This window comes from Thunnus albacares, chromosome 22, assembly GCF_914725855.1.
Source record: "Thunnus albacares chromosome 22, fThuAlb1.1, whole genome shotgun sequence".
Lineage (NCBI taxonomy): Eukaryota > Metazoa > Chordata > Actinopteri > Scombriformes > Scombridae > Thunnus > Thunnus albacares.
The window spans coordinates 11515622-11539044 of record NC_058127.1 but is presented as its reverse complement, the minus strand read 5'-3'; the positions used below and the strand labels follow the sequence as shown (position 1 = coordinate 11539044).

Here is a 23423-nt window from a genome sequence, read left to right as displayed (position 1 = left end):
GAAAAAGACGTCGTTAATGTTATTAGGAACACCTGTGCTTTTTCTACTGTGACAAGTCAAAATAACCGCTGTTAAAAATGGCTTATAAGAATGATGTATTAATAAATTGATAAAACAAAGCTAATGAGGGTGAGGTTAGGGTCAGACAGATCAGATCAATCAAGCGCGGCCCGTACGTGCCGATACTCAAAAAAGAAGTCTGATTAGTCAAAATAAGTGAAAACACATGTGGGTGAACGATAGATGTGGAGGGTCTTGAATGTACTGTATGTTTTCTGAACATGGTGTTGGAGTAATACAGTCATTAAGTAGCTAAACAAGTGTGTGTGTGTGTGTGTGTGTGTGTGTGCGTGTCTACATATGTGTCAGACTTCTGCCAGGTGGAGCTGCGTCTGCTGGCTCACCTCTCCTCTGACCCTGAGCTGCTCCGTATTTTTACTAACCCTCAGGCCGACGTCTTTACCATGCTGGCCTCTCAGTGGTAGGTCACACACACACACACACACACACACGCGCACATATGCACACACACACACACACTGATTCTTCCCTGATCTCCTTGCCAAGGTGAGTGTTGATGCTCCACAGGGTTTCTCTTTCCCTCTCTCACTCCCAGTCTCTCTCTCTCTCTCTCTCTCTGTCTCTCTTTCTCCAGACTGCCGGCTCCCTCACTTCAAACGCTAATAACCTTGTTGCCATGACTACCATGCCAACTGCCTCATTCGCTCTCTCTTTTTTTTTCCATGGGGCAGGACACCCCTGGGCCAGTCGCCCTGGTGATTACATTGTCGTAATCACCAGGTACAGTTTTGAAGTGTTTGTGTGTTTTTCTCTTTGTCTCTTGCCGCTGGTGTTTACATGTAGCTCTGTGTGTCTTTCCAGTGCAGCATGTATGTATGGTGTGTGTGTGAATTAGTGTGTGTCCCGGTGTTATACTGATCCTGTCATCCATCACAGTCAAATGTGTGGCAGAGGGCGGCTAGTTAAACAGATTACCTGGTCACATAGAGCATATTAACAGCTCTGCTTAGGCTTTACATTGTGTCTTTTTCATTCTCTCTCTTTCACCTTTAAACATATTAACTGGTGACACTGCAGCTCTGCTGGGATTACCCTGCTGGGATTACTCTCCTCTTTTGGACCCTCTGCTGCTTCCCTCTCTTCCATAGACTTCTGTTTCTTTTCTTTCAATTGTCTCTTTGCTTTTACTTTCAAGTGGTTTTGGTCTGTTTCTTGCCCTCTTTTTTCTCCTGTATTGTTCAATTTCCCGTTTCACATGTAAATTTTGCAGTTTCAGCCCTTTTCTTTCCCCTCTTTTTTTTCCCTCTGTCTCTCCTTCCCACTCTTCTCATGCTTCCTTAATTCCTCCCAAGTTTTCACATCACTTCTCTCACCAGCAATGTCCTGATCCTGATCCTTCTGTTAGTATGGTTGGAACCAGCTCTTACCAGACTATTGCAGTGAGAGAAAGATCGGAGGGTGAAACATGCAGAAAGCTTTGCATTCACAGCCTGTGTGGTCAAAAGTGATTCCTTTTTACCAAATACATGGAGGCTTCTGAAGCTGCAGCCACATTTTATAGTTTTCTTGTCTTCTGATACGTGACAAACTGCCATCGGTGAAAAAAAGCTAACATGTAACAGCAGCGAGCCAATTTTAGAGGCGTTCAAGACGAATGTAGAAGCGTTTTTTCAGCTCTGAAATGTGACATGAAGCTGGTGAAGTGAAGAAGGAGGCAAATAAAATTCATCCAGTAGATTAATACCTATCCAGCAGGGGGCAGTGAAAATCCAGTATGGATTCCCCTCAGCCAGACGAGCCCTAAAGAGGTTTCAGGTTACCCATCATTAACTTTTACCTGTCATTTAGCAGAGAAGTGTGTGTGTGTGTGTGTGAGAGAGAGAGAGAGAGAGAGAGACGGCATTTCAAGTGTCAATACCTCATATTCTTGAGTCCCTTTCTTGAGGCTACAGTCAACAAGACATTTGCATTATGAACTGCTGGAGTGTTGAAGCTCACCAGACATGTTTGTAAATTTCTCTCAGTGTGTATGTGTGTCTCTGTGTGTGTGTGTGTGTTAGTGTATGTGGGACACTCCCTCACCACTAATCAGCAGTGGCAGCTCCCCGTCAGCCCCTCCAGAAATGCCACTTTGCAGACGTGTCATCCCACCCTGTCTGATCCCCAGTACTACGGCTGTCTACAAGTCACATTACATAACTGTCTCTGTCTGTCTGTCTGTCTGTCCATCCCCGCCTCGCTCTCTCTCTTTCCGTCTCTGTTCTTTTCCCGTCCACCTTCTCGTTTTATATTTTATGTCCCTTTTACCTTCATATCTCCCAACTCTCCTCTTATTTCTGACCTTATGATGACCTAAGTGCTGTGTTTTCCCTCTCTGACTGTCTCGCTTTATTAACCTCAGTCTTTTCTCTCTGCATTGTTCCCTCTTTTTTACTTGTTTTGATTCACCTCCTTTTTTATCTCATTTTCAAAATTCCCACCAGATAACAATCAAAATGATACAAACATCCATCACGCTTACCTTTAAACTGTTAATTTATGCAATTTTGTATTTGTATTTTGGGTGAAAAACAAATTAAAGGTCATTATATTTATATAGTATTAGTAATGGTAATACAGTCATCATTCCTCCTGTTCATACTGATCATCAGGAGGGATCTTCTTCCACTAAGTGTGTTTACAATATAAGTGACGGGAGCCAAAATACACAGTGTGTCCACACATTCATTTTGAGCAAAAATGCAGTTATGGTTCATCTGAAGATAATGTAGGTGCCCAAATAAACACCGACACATGTTTTTCTTGCCATAATCATTCCTCCCGTTCATAATGGCCATCAGAAGATCCCTCCATAATGCACTTACAATATAAGTGATGGAGGCCAAAAACCACAAACCTCCTCCTGTGCAGAAATGTATCTAAAGTTTATCTGAATCTTATATAACGCTTCAGCCGTCCAAATACGTCAAATGAAGGCAATATCTTTCCAAGTTTCTGTCTTTTTAGTGCCAAAGTCTCTCTTTTTGTTATGATACTTCCACTGTAGCCGAACAGAAAAAACACATTCCATTGAGACAAAAAGAGGGAATGTTTTACTAAGAAGGACCGTAACTGTGGAAAATATCCACATTATTTGGCAAACTCAAAACGGCTGAAGCTTTACATAAGCTTCAGATAAATTCTAAATACATTTTTTGCACAGAAGGAGGCTTGCAGATTTTGGCCCCCATCACTTATATTATAAGTGTGTTATGAAGGGATCATATAATGGCCGGTATGAACAGGAGGAATGATTATGACAAGAAAAATATGTGTCAGTAACTGTTTGGGCTCCTGACTATTGTTTTAGGATAGACATGAAAAATTGTGAACCTGTCCTTTCGGTTACATGCTTCCCTTCATACAAAACTTTCACTTCTGCACCACTTGGTTCTGTTAAAATATATAATAAAATTGTATACATATGAATTTAGTGGTAAAAACACACTTTGTCTCTCTCTAAATCTCCGTCGCACAGGAAAGGGGTGAGTGAGGGTGAGGTGACTCCTGAGGACCGAGAACACGCCAAGCGCATTGTGTACTCTGTTGTGTACGGAGCAGGTGAGTGGATGATAATTGATCGGTGATAATTAAGATAGATATGCAGCAGTGAACTGGACAATTGACCTGTATTGTTTCAAAATGATTTTTTAAAAAATGGGTTTAAGTGTCATTTAGCAACAGGTTCAGAGGTGTACAAGTGGTTGATTGTGTTAAGAGGATAACTGTTAGCATCCACGATGATTTAGAGATAAAACACCAGAGGGAGGAAAATGAGAAGGGCAGAGATCACAGTAGCACAAGGATGTGATTATTTTAACCAAAGATTTCAGGTTATCTGTACATAAATCTGCCTGTTCCCTCGTGTTTCTTTCATGTTGTGGATCATATTCCTGGTTCCACATGACGGACGGAGACGGGGGTAGAGGGCGGAGGGGCAGGAGAGGATAAAAATAGTGAGAAAAAGAGTGGGGAGATGAATGTATAATGCACCCTTGTGGTCCATAGAGAGGCTCGTCTGTGTCACTTGTGACCCATTTATGGTTCACACACGTGCATGTGTTCTCGTGAACAAACACTCACACACATAACCAAAGTGATACATCTCAGTGTGGAGACCACACAAATATTTGTGTTTGTGTGTGTGTGTGTGTGTCTGTTTGTTTTGGAGTGGTAGATATCTGGGCCAGCAGGGCTGTAAAAAAAATTGCCCGTTTATTTATGTTGATTTATGTGTGCATGTTTACTTGTGCATTTTGTGCTATTATCTGTGTGATGGAGGGAAGTTTTACAGGCGATCTGCGCTCTTCATCAGGTTTTATTGCCAGCGGCCACTTTAAATCTTGTAGATTTGCAGCTTTTTTCCATAGACTCACACAACGTAGCATAACAGCTTCTGGTCTTGTGTGAGCCACAAGATACTGACATACTAAATGCCTGATCTCCAAATGCCTGTAGTGTGGTATGATAACAGTTTTGACAATATTAGAGCCTGTTGTCAAAACTACTGTTATACCAGACAACAGCAACTGTTCAAAATTTGGTTAATCATACATAATTAATTAAAAAGAGCTACCTGCATGGCTTCAGCTATACATGTAAAGCTCAGTTGTCAGTTTTTATTTAAAAATGTATTTATTTTTTTGATTTAATTCATCACTATAAACCTTTGTGTGCAAGGGGATATAAATTCCAGGTTTCAACTGGTCTTTTCTCCCAGATCCAGATGTTTTTCGATGAAAAAACGACGAGCTGGCTCACATGTGTCTAGCTTTGAGCAGCTCTGTCTACCTAAAAGTGTATTTCATGCACAGAAACTGAGGCATCTGCTTGTGTTTAACTGTATTTGACATGATTGAGCCAAAGTGAAGGGCAAGGAAAGGCACCATATGGCCACAGAAACTGACACATGTCCTAATAAGCACATTGTAGGATAGGATGTATAGGCTATAATGATTCAGAGTTCATTACTGTGCCAACACGATTGGTTGAAGCTGAGATCAGTCATTTATCTCTGTTACACTACTCAGAAAGGCACTGCTCTTTTGGCTTTGTAGGTCAGTGTAGTGAGAAAATTTCTGGCTCATTCCACTCAGAGCGTGAAATTACTATAAATGTGAATCATCAGTTGCCTTTACACGTGCTATACTTGTGGTTTATAGCTAAATAGATGGTACCAGTTATCATTTCTCACCATTTTATAGTACCTTGACAACATTTAAACCTCAAAGTATGACTTTTGGAATAAATATTTGAGTCAAAAATAACTTTTTCCGTGTTTGCTGTAATTTAACACTCATTCTTCTGTGAATTTGTCAGTTTTATGTGTTTTCCCCTCACCGTGACCTAGACAAGATATATTACAAAACAGGACATTTACTGTTCTCCCCGAAGACAACATCATGACACAGCCAGAAAACCTTTGATTTGATTAACCAATAACTGACCCAAAAGCGCATGGTTTGCATCAGAGTCTACGAGCGGGGAATAGAGCCAGCGTTTATTACTTTGAATCGAGTATGCTTAGAGTTCATTCAGGAGCTCAACAATATCTGATGCTCTCGAGCTAATGATGGAGTGTTCTGTGGTATTTCTACTTTAGCAGGGGTCACAGCTCAGCGGGAGAAAAACAAACATGAGCACGCAAACAGAGCCACTCGAACAATGAATGAGTCCGTTCCAAAGAACTCAATAAACCTCAACAATAATAGCCAATGAGGCAAATGTGTAAAAGCTATTCATCTGAGACATGCGGGGAGGGGGGGGGGGGCACTACATGCATGCAGGGACAGATCACAAAAGCAAAAAGGTCAGCACTAAAAAATGCAGATAAAATATGGGGTGCAGAAGGAGAAGAATACAGAGCAAAAATCGCAAGGCAGATGTGGAAAATGTAGGCTGAAGGCAATAAAGAAGGGGGTGGGGGTGACGGTGGAGAAGAGAGTAATGTAGGGGAAAGGGGAAGAGTGAGGAGCGGGTGGGGCTGAGTGAGAGAGGGGAAACCAGAAGAGGAATGGAAGGAGCTCCTGATCAGCATAGACAGACAGCTCTTCATGCAAGGATGCGTTGCCATGGATACCGAATACTAAAAGGAAGCTTTCTCCCCGCAAGACAATAATCAGGCCAGGGAGGAGGGGCAGAGCGTCAGTACGGACTCATGCACACGCACACACACACACACACGTACATACAAATAGGTCAACAAGTAAGAAGGCCAGGCGATGATGTTGGAGGAAAAAAAAAAAAAAAGTAACATAAAGGAGGTGAGAAAGAGGTGCAGTGTGAAAATGAAGACGGGGCTAAAAAAGAATAGATTCAAGTTAACTGAGGTTCTTCATTCATTACATCCTGTTTATAATTTGTCAACTGAGGACTTTATACCAGTATGGAGGTACTTTTGCGTCTTTATTATACAATCAAACAGAATATGTTTGCAATCAATCAAACTATCAACACTGCAATCAAAAAATGTTTACTTGCAAGCAAAATTAATTTGGGATTAAAATATAAATCAAGAACTTTTGTTTGGGAATCCAAAAGTTTTGTTTGCTTTTGAGCTGAATTTCACGCTGAAAGATGTAAGACACGTCGCTATTGGCAAGTCTTGAATAGAGTGACAGCTTGGCAACATCCTCAGTTAGTAAATGAGGGAGGGAGTTTTGAAATCCATGGAGAATCAATGCAGGTATGTTTACACGTAACTCCCATCGTAGTAATAGTAAGAATTTTATGTTTGACCTGGTGCATGTAGGTTGCTTTTGTTTAACGATCTGTGATGTTGTAATAGGTTACGAGCAAGTGACTAGCTAATTGAGCTAAGCTAGCAGCTACAAGCTGATAAAATAATATGTATTTTTTTTAACCCGTTACAACGTCACAGATTGTTAAACAAAAGCAATCTACAAGCACCAGTTCAAACATAACATTCTTGCTGGATGTCGCCAAGCTGTCACGCCATTCGAGACTGGCCAATAGCGACGTGTCTTACGTCTTTCAGCGTAGGTCCCGCCCACCAAATTCAGCTCAATAGGAAACAAAATTTTTGATTTGCATTTTAATCACAAATTTATTTTACTTGCTATAAAACATTTTTTGATTGCAGTGTTGAAAGTTCTGCTCACAAATCCAGTTTTTGATTGCAAACCTGTTCTGTTTGATTGCATAAAATAAGGACGCAAAAGTACCTCCATATACCGGTAGACTGTTTTTGCATTTTGAAATGTACAGTAACTTTTCAATAAAGGGGGGAACAGAAAGGACACTGGCAAAAGGAAAGAAAGAGAGGAAATAGAAAACAAAGAGGGCAGAACTAACATGAAGGTTGCAGCATTAGAAGAAGAGATTAAAGAGAGCAAACTGAAAGGACAGAGAAGACTGATGGGGGTACCAGAGAAGTGCAGGGAGCATCTGTAACGAAGGTTAAAGGTCACTCCCTAAACTGACCTCATTCAGCAGGAATGTAGGGCTTCACACACACAGAAACAAGCTCATACACTACATACATTTCAGTAGCTTCTAGCTCAACACATAATCAGCACAGAGGGTCTCAGTCGTGACCTCGTGGCCTGCAACCGTGTACCCGCCGCACGGACAGATGTGCCTTCTTAAATGAATTCAAATGTCCTCCATTTTCTACGAGGCTGCCTTTTTTTTTGGCAACATTCAGATTTTTTATGTTGTCGTTGTTCTAAAAATTTAAAAAGCAGTATCAAAAAGTATTGAGAGACTTCAAAATGTTTAACTTTTAAAATAGCAGCACAAGTTTTCATGATAATAATCTCACTCCAGTCGATTTTCAAGAATTAAAGGGCCGCCTATCATCAATCCTGACTAATATTAAGTCAATATTTGGAATAAAACTGACTTAAAGTGTAAAATTCATGTGATTCACCAAAAATAATTACCATGACTATCAATACACATCCTTGACTGAATTTCCCACAGTGCACTAATCATACTGCATGACTCCGTTATCCCGACGCTCAAAGAACACTGAAGTCTTTGTGTGTGTGTGTGTGTGTGTGTGTGTGTGTGTGTGTGTGTGTGTGTGTGTTTCTCTTGTGTGCTGGTGGTGATCTCTGCAGAACTTACCGTCCCCCCCCCCGTCCCCCCGCTAACCCTCCTACCAGCTCCCAGGCTGTTTGGCATGACATTACTCATCCCCAACCACATATCACACCCCTCCGAGCTCAAAACCACAAACACACACACACACACACACACACACAATAACTGTGGCACCCTATTAGCTCACCCTCTACACTCCTCCATCGATCTGTTCCTAACCTTCTAGCCTGCTCCTCTACTCCTACTAGACTGTACACCTTTAACTCACCGAAACTGGCAAGAGCATGGCTTTTTCTTAGCTTTATCCTCTTACACAAACACACACACACACACCTTGCAGTCTTGCCGTGATCTTTGCCCACTCTCCTTTTATCTTGTCCTCTTCTATCTCTCACCCTTCACTTGGCTCTACTTTTTTTTTTTTTTTTTTTCCATTTATCGTACCCTCTGGTCCAGTCTGTCCTCTGTTCACCTCTCCCTCTTTCAACTCGCTCCTCTTCCTCTGGCCTTTGCTGCCTCTTTTCATGACTCCTCAGTCAGTCGTGGTCATTTTCGCTGCCTTTGAATCCCTTGCTGTTCATTTGCGAGCTCAAGGTCTTCAGTAGTTTGGTCGCTCGTAATGCAGATCATCACAGAGCATAGATATTAACATACTGCAGATATTGCCAACTTTTCATCTCTAGCTGCAATAAAAATCCTAGTGGGTAAAAATCATATTTATTATATTAAAGTTCCTGCTTATGTTACATCTGCATCGTCCCAATGTCCCCTTTGTAACTTTGCCCCGTAATATCAACTTGCATAGTTAAAGATCCCCTCCAGGCATGTTTTAAGATATATAAAAATACTCTGCTTGGAATAATAAGGTGTCTGATGTGGTTTTTTTCTCTTTAAAAAAAGGTCCAATTACCTCATTAAAATCCTTAAAATTACATCTTCTCCTTCTCCCTCATTGAAAAAACTAGAATCTATGAATATACAAATATCAAAAATGTGACTGCTGTACAAAAGATGTCTCCTACGTCACTGAAAAGTCCATTCTCAGTGTTTATGCACTGGAGGCTTCAAGTTTCCACATTACACTTGTGTAAACTGCATACTGCACCAGGATTATCAGGCTTGTAGGTGCACGTCTTAAACCCAGAGAAACTTTCCCACTTACAGCAGATGAATGTGAAAACAGCCTTCTAGTGTCAAACTCTGCACAGTGAAGCTCGAACATCCAACTGAAGTAACAATAACCAAAACACATTTTTGAGAAGAGAGGCCTACTTTAAATATGATTTAGTTAATGAGCCATAAATGGTCGCTGCAGGTCGTGAGCGTCTGTCGGGGATCCTGGGGGTGAGCGCTGAGCAGGCCAGCCAATTCCAGGACAGTTTCCTGCAGACCTACAGAGAAGTCCAGACTTTCATCCAGAGGACCATCCAGCAGTGCCACAAACAAGGTGTGTGTGTGTGTGTGTGTCTGCCATAATACAAATGCTCACAAAGGAATTGATATTGGAGAACGCGTGTCACGTACTGTATAATAAGTTTTGCATAACTCAATAGCGAAATGTTTATTTATAGGATCAGAGGTTAGGGTCAGAGTGACAATTAAGATAAGAGAAATTAGGGGTTAATGTTAAGGATTAAAATAAGTGAGATCAGCAAAATACCCCAACAAATATAATAAAAATGTGTGTGTGCATGTGTGTGTCTGTCTAGGGTTAGGGCCTGCACTTTTGACACAAACCACCTAATTTGAATTTCGTACACACATACAGGAATGCTCTTTTTCTGTGCGTGTTTGGCTGAGGAAGAAGAAGATGTGCTTGCATTGGCAGGAATGAGACAAACTGCAGTGGGTCAATACTTGAGGCGGGGGAGGGGGGGGCAAGCGTGATGTCGGGTGGGGTTGGAAGGGGCTGATGGTTCAGACGGGACACGCTATTTATATTCGTACTGAACTGCCAACACAGCACACCTGAGACTTGAACACGCTCACACAAAAATACTGTGAAGTCTGCACTTTAACCTTCATCCTACATAGTACATGAGCCCAGCGTCGACGAGCAAGAGGGCTGAGGTCAGCTTACGCTCAAGACCTCAGCCTGTGGCCTGGTATCTCATCCTATCTTAATTTACTATACTGCTGTAGTTGCTTTTCCCTTCCTCATAAAAACATTTACAGAATGAACCAATTAATTAAAATGTAAACCAATTACATCCCAATCAAATTAGTAGAAATCGAGAGAAAGCGCCGTTTGTGTCGGTGAATGCCACCATGTCGACCTCACTGACTCTCCCATAATGTTGCTGCGTGGAGAAATAGGTCCTTTATTACTTTTTCTTGTATAACAAGTGTGGGAAAATAACCTTGTTTTGTAGTAAACAACAAGAATCAGGTCAAGGCAGAAGATGTTTTTCCTGCCAGGCATGATCACGGGCGCCTTTGTCACAAACGCCGAACCGCTGTCATGCATAGACAGGTGCTCCATCACCCGTAGTAACCTATCACCGGTGACACACCCCGCTTCCCCGCTCATCGCTTCCCTTTCGGCGGTGTCAGCTTCTTCATCACATCGGCGTAATGGACTCATTCTTCCAAAAAAAAAAAAAAAATGCCGTGCGCAGATCAGCGTGGAAGCCTCCTCTCTCTCAGGGGCAGAGGGACGTTGCGCCAAACAGTAGGTTTTAATTCAGCTCATCACCATGGTGATGCTCCCATCAGAGATGGCGCCGGTATTTATCTGCCCTGCTCATCCCACACTCTCTGTCTGTCTCTCTGTCTTGCTATCCCTCAGTCTGTCCGTCTCTTTATCTTTTTCATATTTTACTCCATCTGTCTCTCTTCACTAAACAATCCCTCAACCAGTCGCCTCACAGTTTCCATATCTCTTCCTTTTGTCTCTCCCCGGTGAAGGGAATATTTTGATAGATTATAATATATAAACTACAAAAGATTACTTAATAGCTATAGCTGCCGTGGCCACACTGCTTTGAATAGTCCGCATTTTGTTTGACACTCTCTGTCTTTGATATTAAAATGAGATAAAGCCACCTCTCTGGGTAAACCCTTCCTGTTGTTCTTCATACAACATTTCATTAATGCTCCTGGGATGAATGCTGTACCTTCACTTGTAAAGACTGCCTGAGATTAAAAAAAAAAAAGATGACAAGAGAAGGAGGATTTTTCTTTGAGTAACAACAGGGAATCACAGAGATGAAAACTTCTGAAGGCCACAGCAGATGCAGAGAAGACTACATCTGCATAGATATGTAAACACCCTGCTGGGCTAACACTCACACATCAACACATCCATGCACATATAGTCTGTATGTAGATTATTTGGAGCTGGGAAAGGCTTGTCATTAACAAAAAATGATTTTACAGTTTAGCTATATTATGCTTTGTCATGGATATTAGCTCCTGTCAGCACAACTGGCAGCAATACTAAGCTATGCTGACAGTTTCAGTTCATCTTACTACTAATTTTTCAGGAGGGGAACCAAGATATGCTAAAAAATTTAAATCATTCATACTAGTCTTACATTTCAACACTGTCCAGAGGGGCTCGGTGGCCAAAAACAAAATCACAATACCAGTAAAATAGTTCCTCCAATAGATATGATTATGATATTATGGCTAGAAAAAATGTAAAATTGCAAATTTATATAGGAGATAACCAAACAGATGTTTAATGCTATTAATTGTCCTCTACTGTTGGTGCATCTTATCAGACTAAACTCTTCACACGTGTAAAGCAAAGGTCTTAAAACCTCTGAAAACTATTTCCTATATAGCATTAAATATTCATCACTGTTTTGTATTTAAGATTTTTAACACTTATAAAACTCTAAATAAAACTGATCTGCTTCATCAGGAGTGGATGTGGGTGTGGGTTGATTTCATTTTGATTCAGATATTGCTACCTCTTGATCGGTGCATGGAAAAACATGACATCACCCTTTTCCAACTCGGCCCAACCAATTTGCCGCCCCAAATTTTATTAACTTGGGCGGCAAATTGTGCGATCATGTAGGATCACATCACTCCAGTAAGAAGCTGACAGACAAAATTGGTTTTAAAAGCCTTAAATAACTCATTTTGTCAGTTTTTAAGTACAGTTTGTGTAGAATCATTCATTTTGACAACAGAATACAATAAAATTATCACATCATTACATTGTGATACCACTGAGAGTTGATAAATGATACTCTTAAGTTATTTTCTAGTGCTGCTGCCCATCATATGTACAGCACTACTTTCTCCACACCTCTGACCCTGAAAACAGCCTGAACTTGAAAAGCCTTCACAGCATCGTGTTACTAACTGGAAAAACCATCCTGTCCGGTATGAAAAACACACACACATTCCAGCATGATTTACTGTCATACCTGTACGTATATAGAAACTGTGTTTGTGTGATGTGTTATCACAAAGTAGACCGCACATCCACATGTCACGGGGGCCCAGAACAAAGGTCACATTCCTGGCATAAAAGGTCACATGCATGTGTCACGGGTCAATTCACAGTGAGTAGAAGGTTTTTGTGTTTGTCACTATCTGTTGTGCGCTCATTTCCTATGTGTTTATGCTTGCGAGTGTGTGTGTGTGTGTATGTATGTGTGTGTGTGTGTTCTGGGAAGAGGGTCATTCAGGTTTCATGCCCTGGTTGGCTTTCCTCATAGTAAGGGATACTAGAGGGATTTAGCTGTAAAGCCCGGCCCATTGTCCAGCTGGTGGAATGTACTGGTCCACTGTGTGTTAGCGCGTGTGTGTATGTGCGCCGCATACCTGCATATGATAACGTGTGTGTGTTTGTGTGTTATGTGTGTGTCACGTCACCACACATTCTTGTGTTACCTCCTTCCAGTTTGTGTGACTGTATTTGGGAATGTGTGTCTCTTTGTGCCTTTGTGTGTGTCATGTGGTCGCCGGCCAGTGTTTGTGTTTTGCAGGCTCTTGTGTCTGTGGGTGTGGGTGTGGGTGTGGGTGCTGCTGTTACTATAATCACCTATAATGCTGTATCAACAAATGACTTTTCATGAAACTGTTCTCTGTAAATCACACTGTAGCTTCAGTTCTGCTCAGCATGTAGTTATAGACGACTCACCTGACTGAAAGGACCGAGATGGTTCAGAAAAAGAGACGGAGCCGTAGGCCGAAACGCTTTTTCTACTTATCTCAAAGTTGTCTTGTGGAGGATTGGATTATCTCCATTTTTGAATGATCATCCTTCTTTTGTGTTTACTTTGATATGCGGATCCCAGCCTCATGCGATCCATTAAAGTGAAGCGATATCATGACACATCATCGCCAGGTGCATACCGTATGTGAAGAGGTTATCACCAAGTCAACCAAGGAGTGTTTTTCCTCTGTTTTCTTTGAATATTTTAGTGAGATAAAAATATCCCAGCAATCCCCAAAACAAGTGCAAAGATCAGAAGAATATCTGAAAAAAATAATGCAGCATAAATGTGTTTTTCTGCCTTCCTTAACCTGTTAATTGTCTTGCAGCCCCTTTAGCTATTAACATTTTGCAATACTTGTCCATTTGGCTTCTGTTTATAAAGAAAAAAAATTAAGCTTTCTTCATATAAAACAACTTAAATCCTGAATTCAGCAGAATTCAGCAACACCTACTGTACGAAAGCAAATTCACAAATATAATTTTTATGTGTTTGTCATTAATATGAAAACATGGAGGGACAAGAAGGTGTATAGGTAACTAAAAGTCACATTATATTTAATTTTTTAATTTGTAGTTGCTACATATGGTTTGCAGACAGTGTGGAATAATCTAATACATGAGTACCAAGTGTCCTGTTGTGGTCCACCTTAAGGATTTGGAGAAAAATCACCAAGTAAAATTACTTTATTTTATCATATTTCAATTTACGGTATGACCTCTACTGAAGAGTAAACTACACCGCTGGTGATTTCTGTTGCAGTCATACTGTATCTAATGGATCATGTATGAGGAAGTAGCGTAGTTGCTCTATTACATAGTGGACTAAGCTTGGTTGTGGGAGAGGACCAGATTGATCAGAATGATGGATTTTAATTATAAAATTTGAAGTATCTGTGTTGTTTAGGTTATGTGCTATCCATTATGGGCCGTCGGCGGACCCTTCGTAACATCAGCTCCCCAGACTGGGGGATCCGCATGCAGGCTGAGAGGCAGGCTGTCAACTTTGTGGTCCAAGGTAGGATAGTAATCTGTATTTGGATCCCCATTAATCTAATCTTCATACTAATCTAGTACTTCATACTAATCTTCCTGGGGTCCACACAAAAACAGCAATAATAAAACAAACAAATCACATTGATCAATAAAACGAGAAAAATTAAAACAAGCCAAATATAAAGATCAGAAAATAAGTGCAATAACTCTACATATGAAAAGGAAAACAATACAAACTTACGATAAAAACAGTAACAAAATGGTCAAAATTGGTTTCAAAACCTTTGAATTAGTATTTCAGTATATTTGTATGCATAAATTAATGATCAATATCTTAATCTTAGATCATAAAGGGAGGGGCAGTAGCTATAAATTACATTTTTGTGCGTAAAGCCAATTATTGTAACACAATATAATATCTTTAGAGTAAAACATAAACATGTGTGTGTATGAGAATTTGTATATTTATAAATCAGCTTCCCCTGTTTTCCTTGCTAACCATTGTTTGACTCTTGCAGGGTAACTTCATTCATCACAATGATTATCCCTCTGCAGCATGTTTGTGGTCGAACAGATGTGTGCGAGACTTTGTTTATGTGTACGTGTGTTCAGGCTCTGCCGCTGATCTCTGTAAGACGGCCATGATCAGAATCTTCAACCTGGTCTCGTCCTCTGACTCGATCTCTGCCAGGTACGACCACTAAATATTTTAAACCATAACTCTCAGCTTCTTCCTTCTCTTCTCTTCACACTGGCTCTTCAGACCTAACGTCTGGAAAAACACAGTCATGTCCTTTACTTACAGACAGGAACTGATTGAGTCTCAGAACACATAAGCAGCATTTATTTGTTTACCAGCCAACTAAATTTGTAGAGTTGGGAAGTGTCCCAAATGACTGCTGCTGTTACACGCCAAACATTCTGCTTGAGTAAATACACTTGAAGCAACAGCCAAAATATATCAAAATTGGATATTTGGGGATGTTGGGTGCAAATTAAAGGGAGGACTCAGCTGAAGCCGTTGTGGTGGTTTGTTGATGAGAATCAACCAAGTCTCATATTATTAGTAGTAGCTCTAGTAGTGGGTGGTGTGTTATAAAGCTGCAATGATAATAGATTAGCTGCCAACTATTCAATTAATTTTGATAATCGATTAATCGTCATTTGTATAGAAAAAATGTCCAAATTCTCTGATTTCAGCTTCTCAAATGTGAACATTTTCTGGGTTTTTTTGTCTTTTATGATAATAAACTTGAATATCTTTGGGTTGTGGATTATTGTTCGGGACGAAATAACACATTTGAGGACGTCAGTTTGGGCTTTGGGAAACATTCATAAATGTTTTCAGCATTTCCTGATATTTTGTAGACCAAAATGTCTACAAAAATGAGAAAATAATCCAAAGATTAATCAATAATAATCATTACTTGCACCCCTAGTGTGTTATGTTTTTCTGAATGTGTTTATAACTGTAGACTGATAGCGCAGCTTCATGATGAGCTTCTGTATGAAGTGGAGGACTCCCAGATGGAGCAGTTTGCAGGTGAATTTACTGTTTCCAGTATCAGCACCGGACATCAGTTATCAAATATTAAACTGTTATCAAAAACTATAACACACTGTACTTATGACGCCATTTGTATAATATTGTATAATAAAGAATACTGTTTATAAAATGTTACAGCTTCTTACTTCCTTTGGATATTAAAGTCTGTTTTTGTGAATTTAGGTGATTATTATTATATATATTTTTGTGTGCAGCTCTTGTGAAGAGAACTATGGAGTCCCTTCAGCACTTAGACCATCTAGGAGTTCATCTCAAAGTGAGTGAAAGGAACCTGCAATGAAAACCATTCAGTCGTACAATGGTGTCAATTTTACACCTTTGTTCAATCATGGACACAAAGTTGTGGATTTTTTTTTTGCTGCTATGGGATCCAGGCTACTGGAGATGTGCACAGTAACAACCATGCAGCGTCATGGGGGGAAAAGAATAAGAACATGGCCCAAGAAATAGGCACATGGCGTATTCGCAGTGTTCGGTTTCGCCTGTATATGCCAGTGTTGTGATCAAAACACACACTTCTCTCTCTATTATTTTAAAGTTTTTCAAATGATGGATCAAGATACCTACTGTTGGTTAATAATGTGCCTCCAAAAATACGAATTAGTGATGCGAAACTATCAGCAACATTTAGGTGAGTGATGAAAATCAATGTCGGTCACATCTACACATGTATGCCAGCACACTGCCACCCCTTTCCTTTCTTCTGTGTGTGTGTTTACCAGGTCCCCCTGAAGGTGGCAGTCTCCTGTGGCAAGTCCTGGGGATCCATGTCTGAGCTTAACATCCCTCCAACATCTCCCTCGCCTTCTCTTTGAGTCCTCCTCCCTCCCTTCAGCTCCTCTCTGCCTCTTTTTCTCTTTCCACTTCTACCACCACGCCCCTGTACTGAATATACTTTACTTTCACCGCTCTAGACATTTTCTCTGCTCTCCCTCTTGTTCTCATCTTTCTGCCTTTCTGAGTTTCTTGTTCAGTTTCTCTGTTTCACTCAGTCTAGCTCTCTCCTCACTTGTCCTGCATCCACATTACTATGGAAACCAGGCAGCTGCAGCTCCTTCTAGCTCCCAGTTCTTGCTTTCACTCCATCCGTATCCGGGGGCAACGGCAGGAGCCACAGACTGGATTGCGCCAGTTCTTTCTCTCTCTGTCTCTCTCTCTCTGTTTCTCCATCCTGCAAAAAAAAAAAAAAAAAAAGATTCCTTATCCTCCTCCTCTCCTCCTCCATTTTCACACTATCTTGTTAAGACCAACGCTGTTTTTTTCTGCCTCGTTGCCATGGTGAAGCTACATGTTTGAGAGAGTGCTTGGTATTTATTGGTTCATAAAAATGGTTGTTAATATATATATTTATTTTTTAAAAGCCATCCTCACATTTTGCTGGTAGCCGCTAAGCTATTGTACACATAAAATATATTGTTCTATAGAAAACTTCCTTGTATTTATTGTTATATGCTTCGTTCATGCTGAATAAAGCAAAAATATAAATAAATAAATAATTGTGTGAGCTCCCACTTGATAAACCCAGTAACCTCTCTCACCCGTTTTCATTTCTTCATGCAGGTTTTTTTTCTACGTTCACCAGGAACTAATCCTAAATTAATTGTTACAGCTGATTTGCATGTTACATTTTAGAGCAATTGTAGAGCTTATGCTCTTATTAACACAAGCGTAAAACACTTGAAGCAGCATAATATCCTCTCAACATCACAACATTAGAAATTAAAGCCATAGTTCCCTGGCAATATGTCTGTGAGCATTAATTGTCTGTGACCAATTTAAGAGAAAAATGGCAGCAATTTTTTTTAAAAGTCTGTCGTATTAAGCTTGTGTCCTGTTATTTTAATCACATGAACCCATGCTATATTTAAAGGATGCTCTCTCTAATAAACTTCACCCATGTGTTGGTTACATTCAGCTGATTCAAAGCAGATGATCTAATTTTGCTCGACCGTGAGCATCCAGCGCCTCGCTCTCTCTCTCTCTCTCCCTAGCTCATCTTTTATCCGCTCACTTGGCTCTAGCCCACTCTCCCCTTTGTCTTGTTCATGCCTCTGTCACACACACATTCCACAAATGCTCGTTCACAAGCCTTCACACACTTCAGAAACACACGCCCACACCTTTTATCCCCACTCCACCCACCCACGGATGCACGCACGCACACACACAGTCGCGGACTTCCAGGCACACTGCCCGAGTTTCCTTGTCTCTGGCAGTCACAGTAAGACTCTTTTTGCCCCTTTTATACTGTCCTCCAATTAAGACTCTTTAAGGCTACCAAATGGGTCTAGGCATAACTGTATGCCTTGTGACATTTTAAACAAAGCCTAACCCCTATTACCTATTTGAAATGTCACCTCATGTTGGCTGCTAATTATAGGAGTTGTCACTTTTTAAGTCGGCACAAAGGTGGCATGCAGGATATCCAGCAGCAGTTCTGTCTTGTCATGTATTTACATTCCTCTAGTTTCTTTTTCAGTAGGAACGGACCTTCACTTTGCCCGTTGAACCCACTGACAGGAATGTGCTCTCCATGTGTGTGTGTGTGACTATGCTGATGTGAGGGAAGCTTTTCTCACCAGGTCAGTATGAGCAGTTCAGAGCCAGAGCAATGGACAGTGTTATGGAAATCTGCCCCTCTATTCTCTCATTGTTATGTGGTTTAAGGGTGCACGGCCTTCCCCCCTTTGAGAGGGGAGCGTGAGACTGGTATGTATAAATTCTAGAGGGTACTCTGCGCTTTTGGAGTAGGGGTGTTCAAAGTAGGTATGTAGGTAAAACAAATACCAATAAAGCTGTTTTGTAGTGTTCTACAAATTCCTTTGTGCACTGTTGTAGCCATTGTGCAGGGTGCAGCAGCATACCAGCACTGCACCTTTGCACAATAGTCAGCTGAAACATTTTCATTTTTGTTTATTTCAGCTGTGAAAATGGTCTGGCAACATATGAGGGATAGAATAATTATTACGCCATGCGAGCCATCCTCTACTTCACTAAAATTGAATTAGAATTGCAAATGCAGGAAAGGAACTGATTGACCTCCTCCATATTTCTTGAGCGTTAATATCATTTTGAAGAGGCGAACGAGGTTATGAGTGTGTTCGTGAGTGATGCCTTCGCTTTAATGACCTGTTCCATTATCAGGAGCCGAGGCCTGACGGTCCCCCGGAAGACTCCAGTTGTCAGGGGCAACAGCATGAGCTTCCCCTAGCTACCATGGCGACCATGAGATGTGTAAGTACACCCCGCGGCACATATCCTCACGGTGTGGTTGCTGACACTCATATGTAATATTTATCTCATATTATTCTCAATGTGCATCATTTCCCTTCCCGTCTCTGATCTCATGGCCATTAAGGAAAAAAAAAACTGTTTACTGGTGCAACATATAAAAGCTTAATGCATCGTCATGTTTAATTGATACAATATATGTACATCCATGTTTCAATCATAGTCATCATAATGCAGGAAATCCCATCTTTACATCTATACAGTGTTCCTTTTGTTGTCAGTATAAAAGAAAGGGTTAATAATCACAATAATAATAGTAATCCCGGTGTCGTAATACAGCACTCTTCCAAAGGAATGGCAGAAAGGGAACTGAAAGCTAATAGACCCCAATAAAAATCAGGTTTCACTGCAGTCTCACTGAGGTCGGGGCAGACTGGTTGAACCAACAGCGCCTGAACTATTTTACAGTCTCCAGACTCCATCTCTGATATCCTTCTTTATTTCAAGCACTGGGAGACGGTGCTCGACCAATAGATCTGCTAAATCACCACACAATGCTCGGCCTCCGTAGTGTACACGAGAATCAAAGCCCACACCGTCCCTTTTTTATAATTTTTGACCCCGCTATTCCTCTTTTTCATTCACATCCCTTCCTGTCAGCTTTCTAACCCAGCAGGCCCCGAGCAGTATTTACTCACTCCTCCCCGATATGGGGCCTCTTTTCTCGAATTCCTCACAGTAGCCAAAGCACCCCTCCTTCCCCTCCAGGTCCCCTAACCCCCAATTACAAAGTTCCCTCAGTTACAATTTAACTCCCTTCCCCCCTAAGCTCATCCATCTCATCTCCATCTATCCATCAATCCCTCCTTCCTCTCCTCTATCATGGCCGGCTGGTTGACCTGCCTGCCTCCCCACAGTGTGGCTGCATATCAATCCCCTGCTGTGCTTTGTGCGGGTCGGTTTCCTGGCAACAGACAACAGCCATGACAGGGCTCCAGGGCAGAGAGAGCCGCTTGCATCACAGCAGCTTGCTAGCTGGATAGCTCAGTCCAGAACCACTGATATTCATGGCCATGGCCGGCGTGAGCTATAAGCTAACAGTGCCGCCGCTGTTGCAGTGACAGGCTCTCTCTGACGACTTGAGAGTTCAAGCAGACAGACGGGACAAGGAAGGCTGTGTCTGAACCCATCAGTGAGGGCCAGAGACACCGGGGCTAAGATGGCGAGCACTGTAGTCCCCGAAAGTGGCTGTAAGTCAGTACGGGATTGTTGTGAGGTAATACAGATGAGGACACCTGCATTACTATAGAATCTCTTTATTAGTGCTGTAAATATCTTTAAAATATAATTTTATATATTTTAAATCCACAGTTTCTGTTACAAAAGGAGTAAAAATGACCCCCAGATGCTATTTACAGTAAATATACTTTACAACTTTACAGTTACTAACTTACAGATTCAAAAAAAGACTTTGAATCTGACTTGTAAGAAAAGTCAACAAGGTTAAGAGTTGCGATTCTGGCAGCTGCAGCATGTTTTTAATTGATTATTCTCAATTGTACTGACAGAGTGGTGGTAGTGGAGATGCAGTGCATGTCTCAGTTAACCGGAAGTCTTTGTGGTTAAATAAAAGCTCAGTTAAGAGACTTACACTAGAAACCACTTTCAGAGTGTGGCTGCGCCATCTTTTTCCTGTCTGCTTGAACTTGCTCATTTTATAGCGTCCATTATCCCCCTCTTGTCATTTCTCCAATTTCCTATTGACATCTGTACAAATATGCAGAGGTACACCTGTGTACTTCAACTTCGAGTTTTAAAAAACACGTCTTTAACACCTCTTTGTAAAGAAAAATACAAAAAACAGAAACATTTTACAATCAATCACCCCCTCAGGCTTCTATATGAGTGGTAACGTTGCAATGCCAATACCGTGATGGCATCACTGCCACTAATTGATACAGTATAAGGGTATAACATCAATGCAGCATTTCATGTTTTTCATAAAATCCTAGTTGATAGTATGTAATTCATTTTGTAGTTTTGTCTGTTTGTTTGTATTTATTGCTTGATTGGATGGCACGTGGGCAGGATTTTTTTCCAAATAATACCAAGTAAGTACAGGATTGTGTTGAACAAAATATAGCCACATAAGGAATAAAAATGCAGCAATTACTGTCACCTTTGGCAAATTTCCACCTCAAAAAATAGCCGTGGGTCATAGTACGAATTATACATTATGGTATCATCATGTCTTGTATATATGCTTATGATACATACAGTTGGTAAAACAGGAGAAAGAGAAACTTTATCCATATTCTTCATAGGAAATGTAAAAAATCAAAACTACCTGTACCGTAATAGCAAAACAAGACACAGTTGTGCTACAAGTGCTTATGTGTTCTTGGCACCTGTGGCCTCAGTCCAGAGTGAGTCCTTCTTTATTAGCCACAGCGGAGCAAAATCCTCACCAGAGGTGGAGAGAGAGAGGGAGTCCATGCTGTGGAGCAATGTTGCCGCAGACCTCCATCCCACTGCCCCAACACATCCCCCCCCTCATTTTAACTGCCAATGTGCCACATTCCTCCCTCACCCCTCGTACTCCTCGTTAGGTGGAACGTTCCAGGTGACAGCCATCTTCGGAGACAAAAAATGAACTCCATCAGGATTGGTTAAAACTAGCAAAAAAAATGACAGGTTGCAGTAAATAATCAGCAATAGATGGAGATACAGCTATTTACAATCACACAAAATGTCTAACATCTAATGTAGTGATTTAGTAACTTAATGAAAGAACCAATAGCTGCTTTTCACCTTTTTTTCCACTGTTCATCTCATTCATAAAGTAAAAAAAAAAAAAAAAAAAAAAAAAAAAAAAAAAGCATCAAGGAAAGATTTAAAACATAAAAAAATCTTTCTAAGACCTTAAATGTTGGCAGTTTACATTCATGCCTGTGAGTGCTCGCCCCCCAAGGCTGTTGAGCATTGACACACACCATCAGAGTAACACAACACACCCACAGGATCTGTACATTTGTGCAGTTTTGAATTCTATGCTCCTTCACCAGTAGATAAACCGAATGGAATACTGATCATGAGAAATACTGATATATTTTTTTACCGTTTGGTTATTTTAATGGTCAGAACTAGATGTGGCCACTTTTTTAGGATTTATAAACTGCTGAAGTTGAAGCTTTGGATTCAATAGTGTCAGTTTGTGCCTTTGTGTCTGCCATCAGAGAGCATCAGATGATCATTTTTGGGTTCTAAAGCACTCTAAAATAAAAGAGCCTTCCTCAGCAGGGAGAGGCCTTTATGCAGCACACCTTCTCAAACATCAACCAATAGGAAAGCACCCTCACAGTCAAACAAATCACAGAAAAACCAAATAGAAAACGTGTGAGATTGATTTTTTTTTTTTTGGATTGTACATCAGCAGAACATTTCTGAATGAGGAATGGTTTGTAACTAAATTTACACTCTGGTGGAAGTTGCATACAGATTCATTTCTACATTCTAACATTAAGTATGCATTAGCAAATTTGAAATGGGAGGTGAGACTTCACAGGGCATAGCATTCACATGAAGTAGAAAACAAACATCGCTCAGACTATAAATAAATGCATTATAGTCAGTGCACTTCATCTTTACAATTCAAAATCACCCTGTAACTACCTTAAGCCATGCAGTCCACAAGCTATTTGAACTCCAGCTTTTGATTCCAGTGCATAAGGCCTTGGCAAAGGCGCTTTGAATGATATTACCTTGGTTCAGAGTATGTACCAGTATGGGGTAATAATTTCTCCCAAAAATACATAAAGGAGCATGTTAAATTTCATCAGGCAAAAACTGAGATTGGCAGCAGCAGAAATGGCTCAGAATTAACAGTTTTCACATTCTTCCACAAGATCCAGACCACAGTTTATTTTGCAACCCACCTCAGCAAAGCCCACCGCTCATTCTCAACCTTCAGACCTCACCCAAGTACATAAAGCACATACAAAACCACCTGAATACACTGGCAGCAATAACTGACTTTAAATGATAACTGTTCCAAATTTTAATGCGTGAGGACGTCTGAAGCCTCAACACGGCTGACAACTACACTTCACAACTGTCATATCAGATTTTACTTTAGGTGAAATGAAGATGGTTAATAGTCTGCTCTGTCGTGTGATTCTTATATTTGGAGAAAAACTGGCAAGAATATTGTCTTGTTCATACTGTAGTTTGGCTGTTGTAACCTGCTATTTCCTGCTTAGTTTAGTTTTCAGTATTCTGCCTCAAAGTAGGTCAGTGGTAGCTGTTGCTTCAGATACGTTACAAAAT

At 40.8% G+C, this 23423-nt stretch overlaps 1 protein-coding gene across 5 annotated transcripts in view; it reads left to right on the top strand.

Annotated features, from left to right (window-relative positions):
• LOC122973179 (DNA polymerase nu-like) overlaps nt 1–18324 on the top strand; it is a 65724-nt gene extending 47400 nt beyond the window's left edge. Inside the window, exons 21-28 of one of the 5 annotated variants that reach the window (XM_044340498.1) lie at nt 370–481; nt 3539–3621; nt 9443–9574; nt 14211–14321; nt 14912–14990; nt 15775–15842; nt 16061–16122; nt 16589–18324. In XM_044340498.1, the coding sequence (XP_044196433.1) occupies nt 370–481; nt 3539–3621; nt 9443–9574; nt 14211–14321; nt 14912–14990; nt 15775–15842; nt 16061–16122; nt 16589–16681 (740 nt within the window). In that variant the 3' untranslated portion in view covers nt 16682–18324. The other 4 variants (XM_044340499.1, XM_044340501.1, XM_044340500.1 and 1 more) reach the window with 4 other exon arrangements.
• Nucleotides 18325–23423: the final 5099 nt, after the last annotated feature.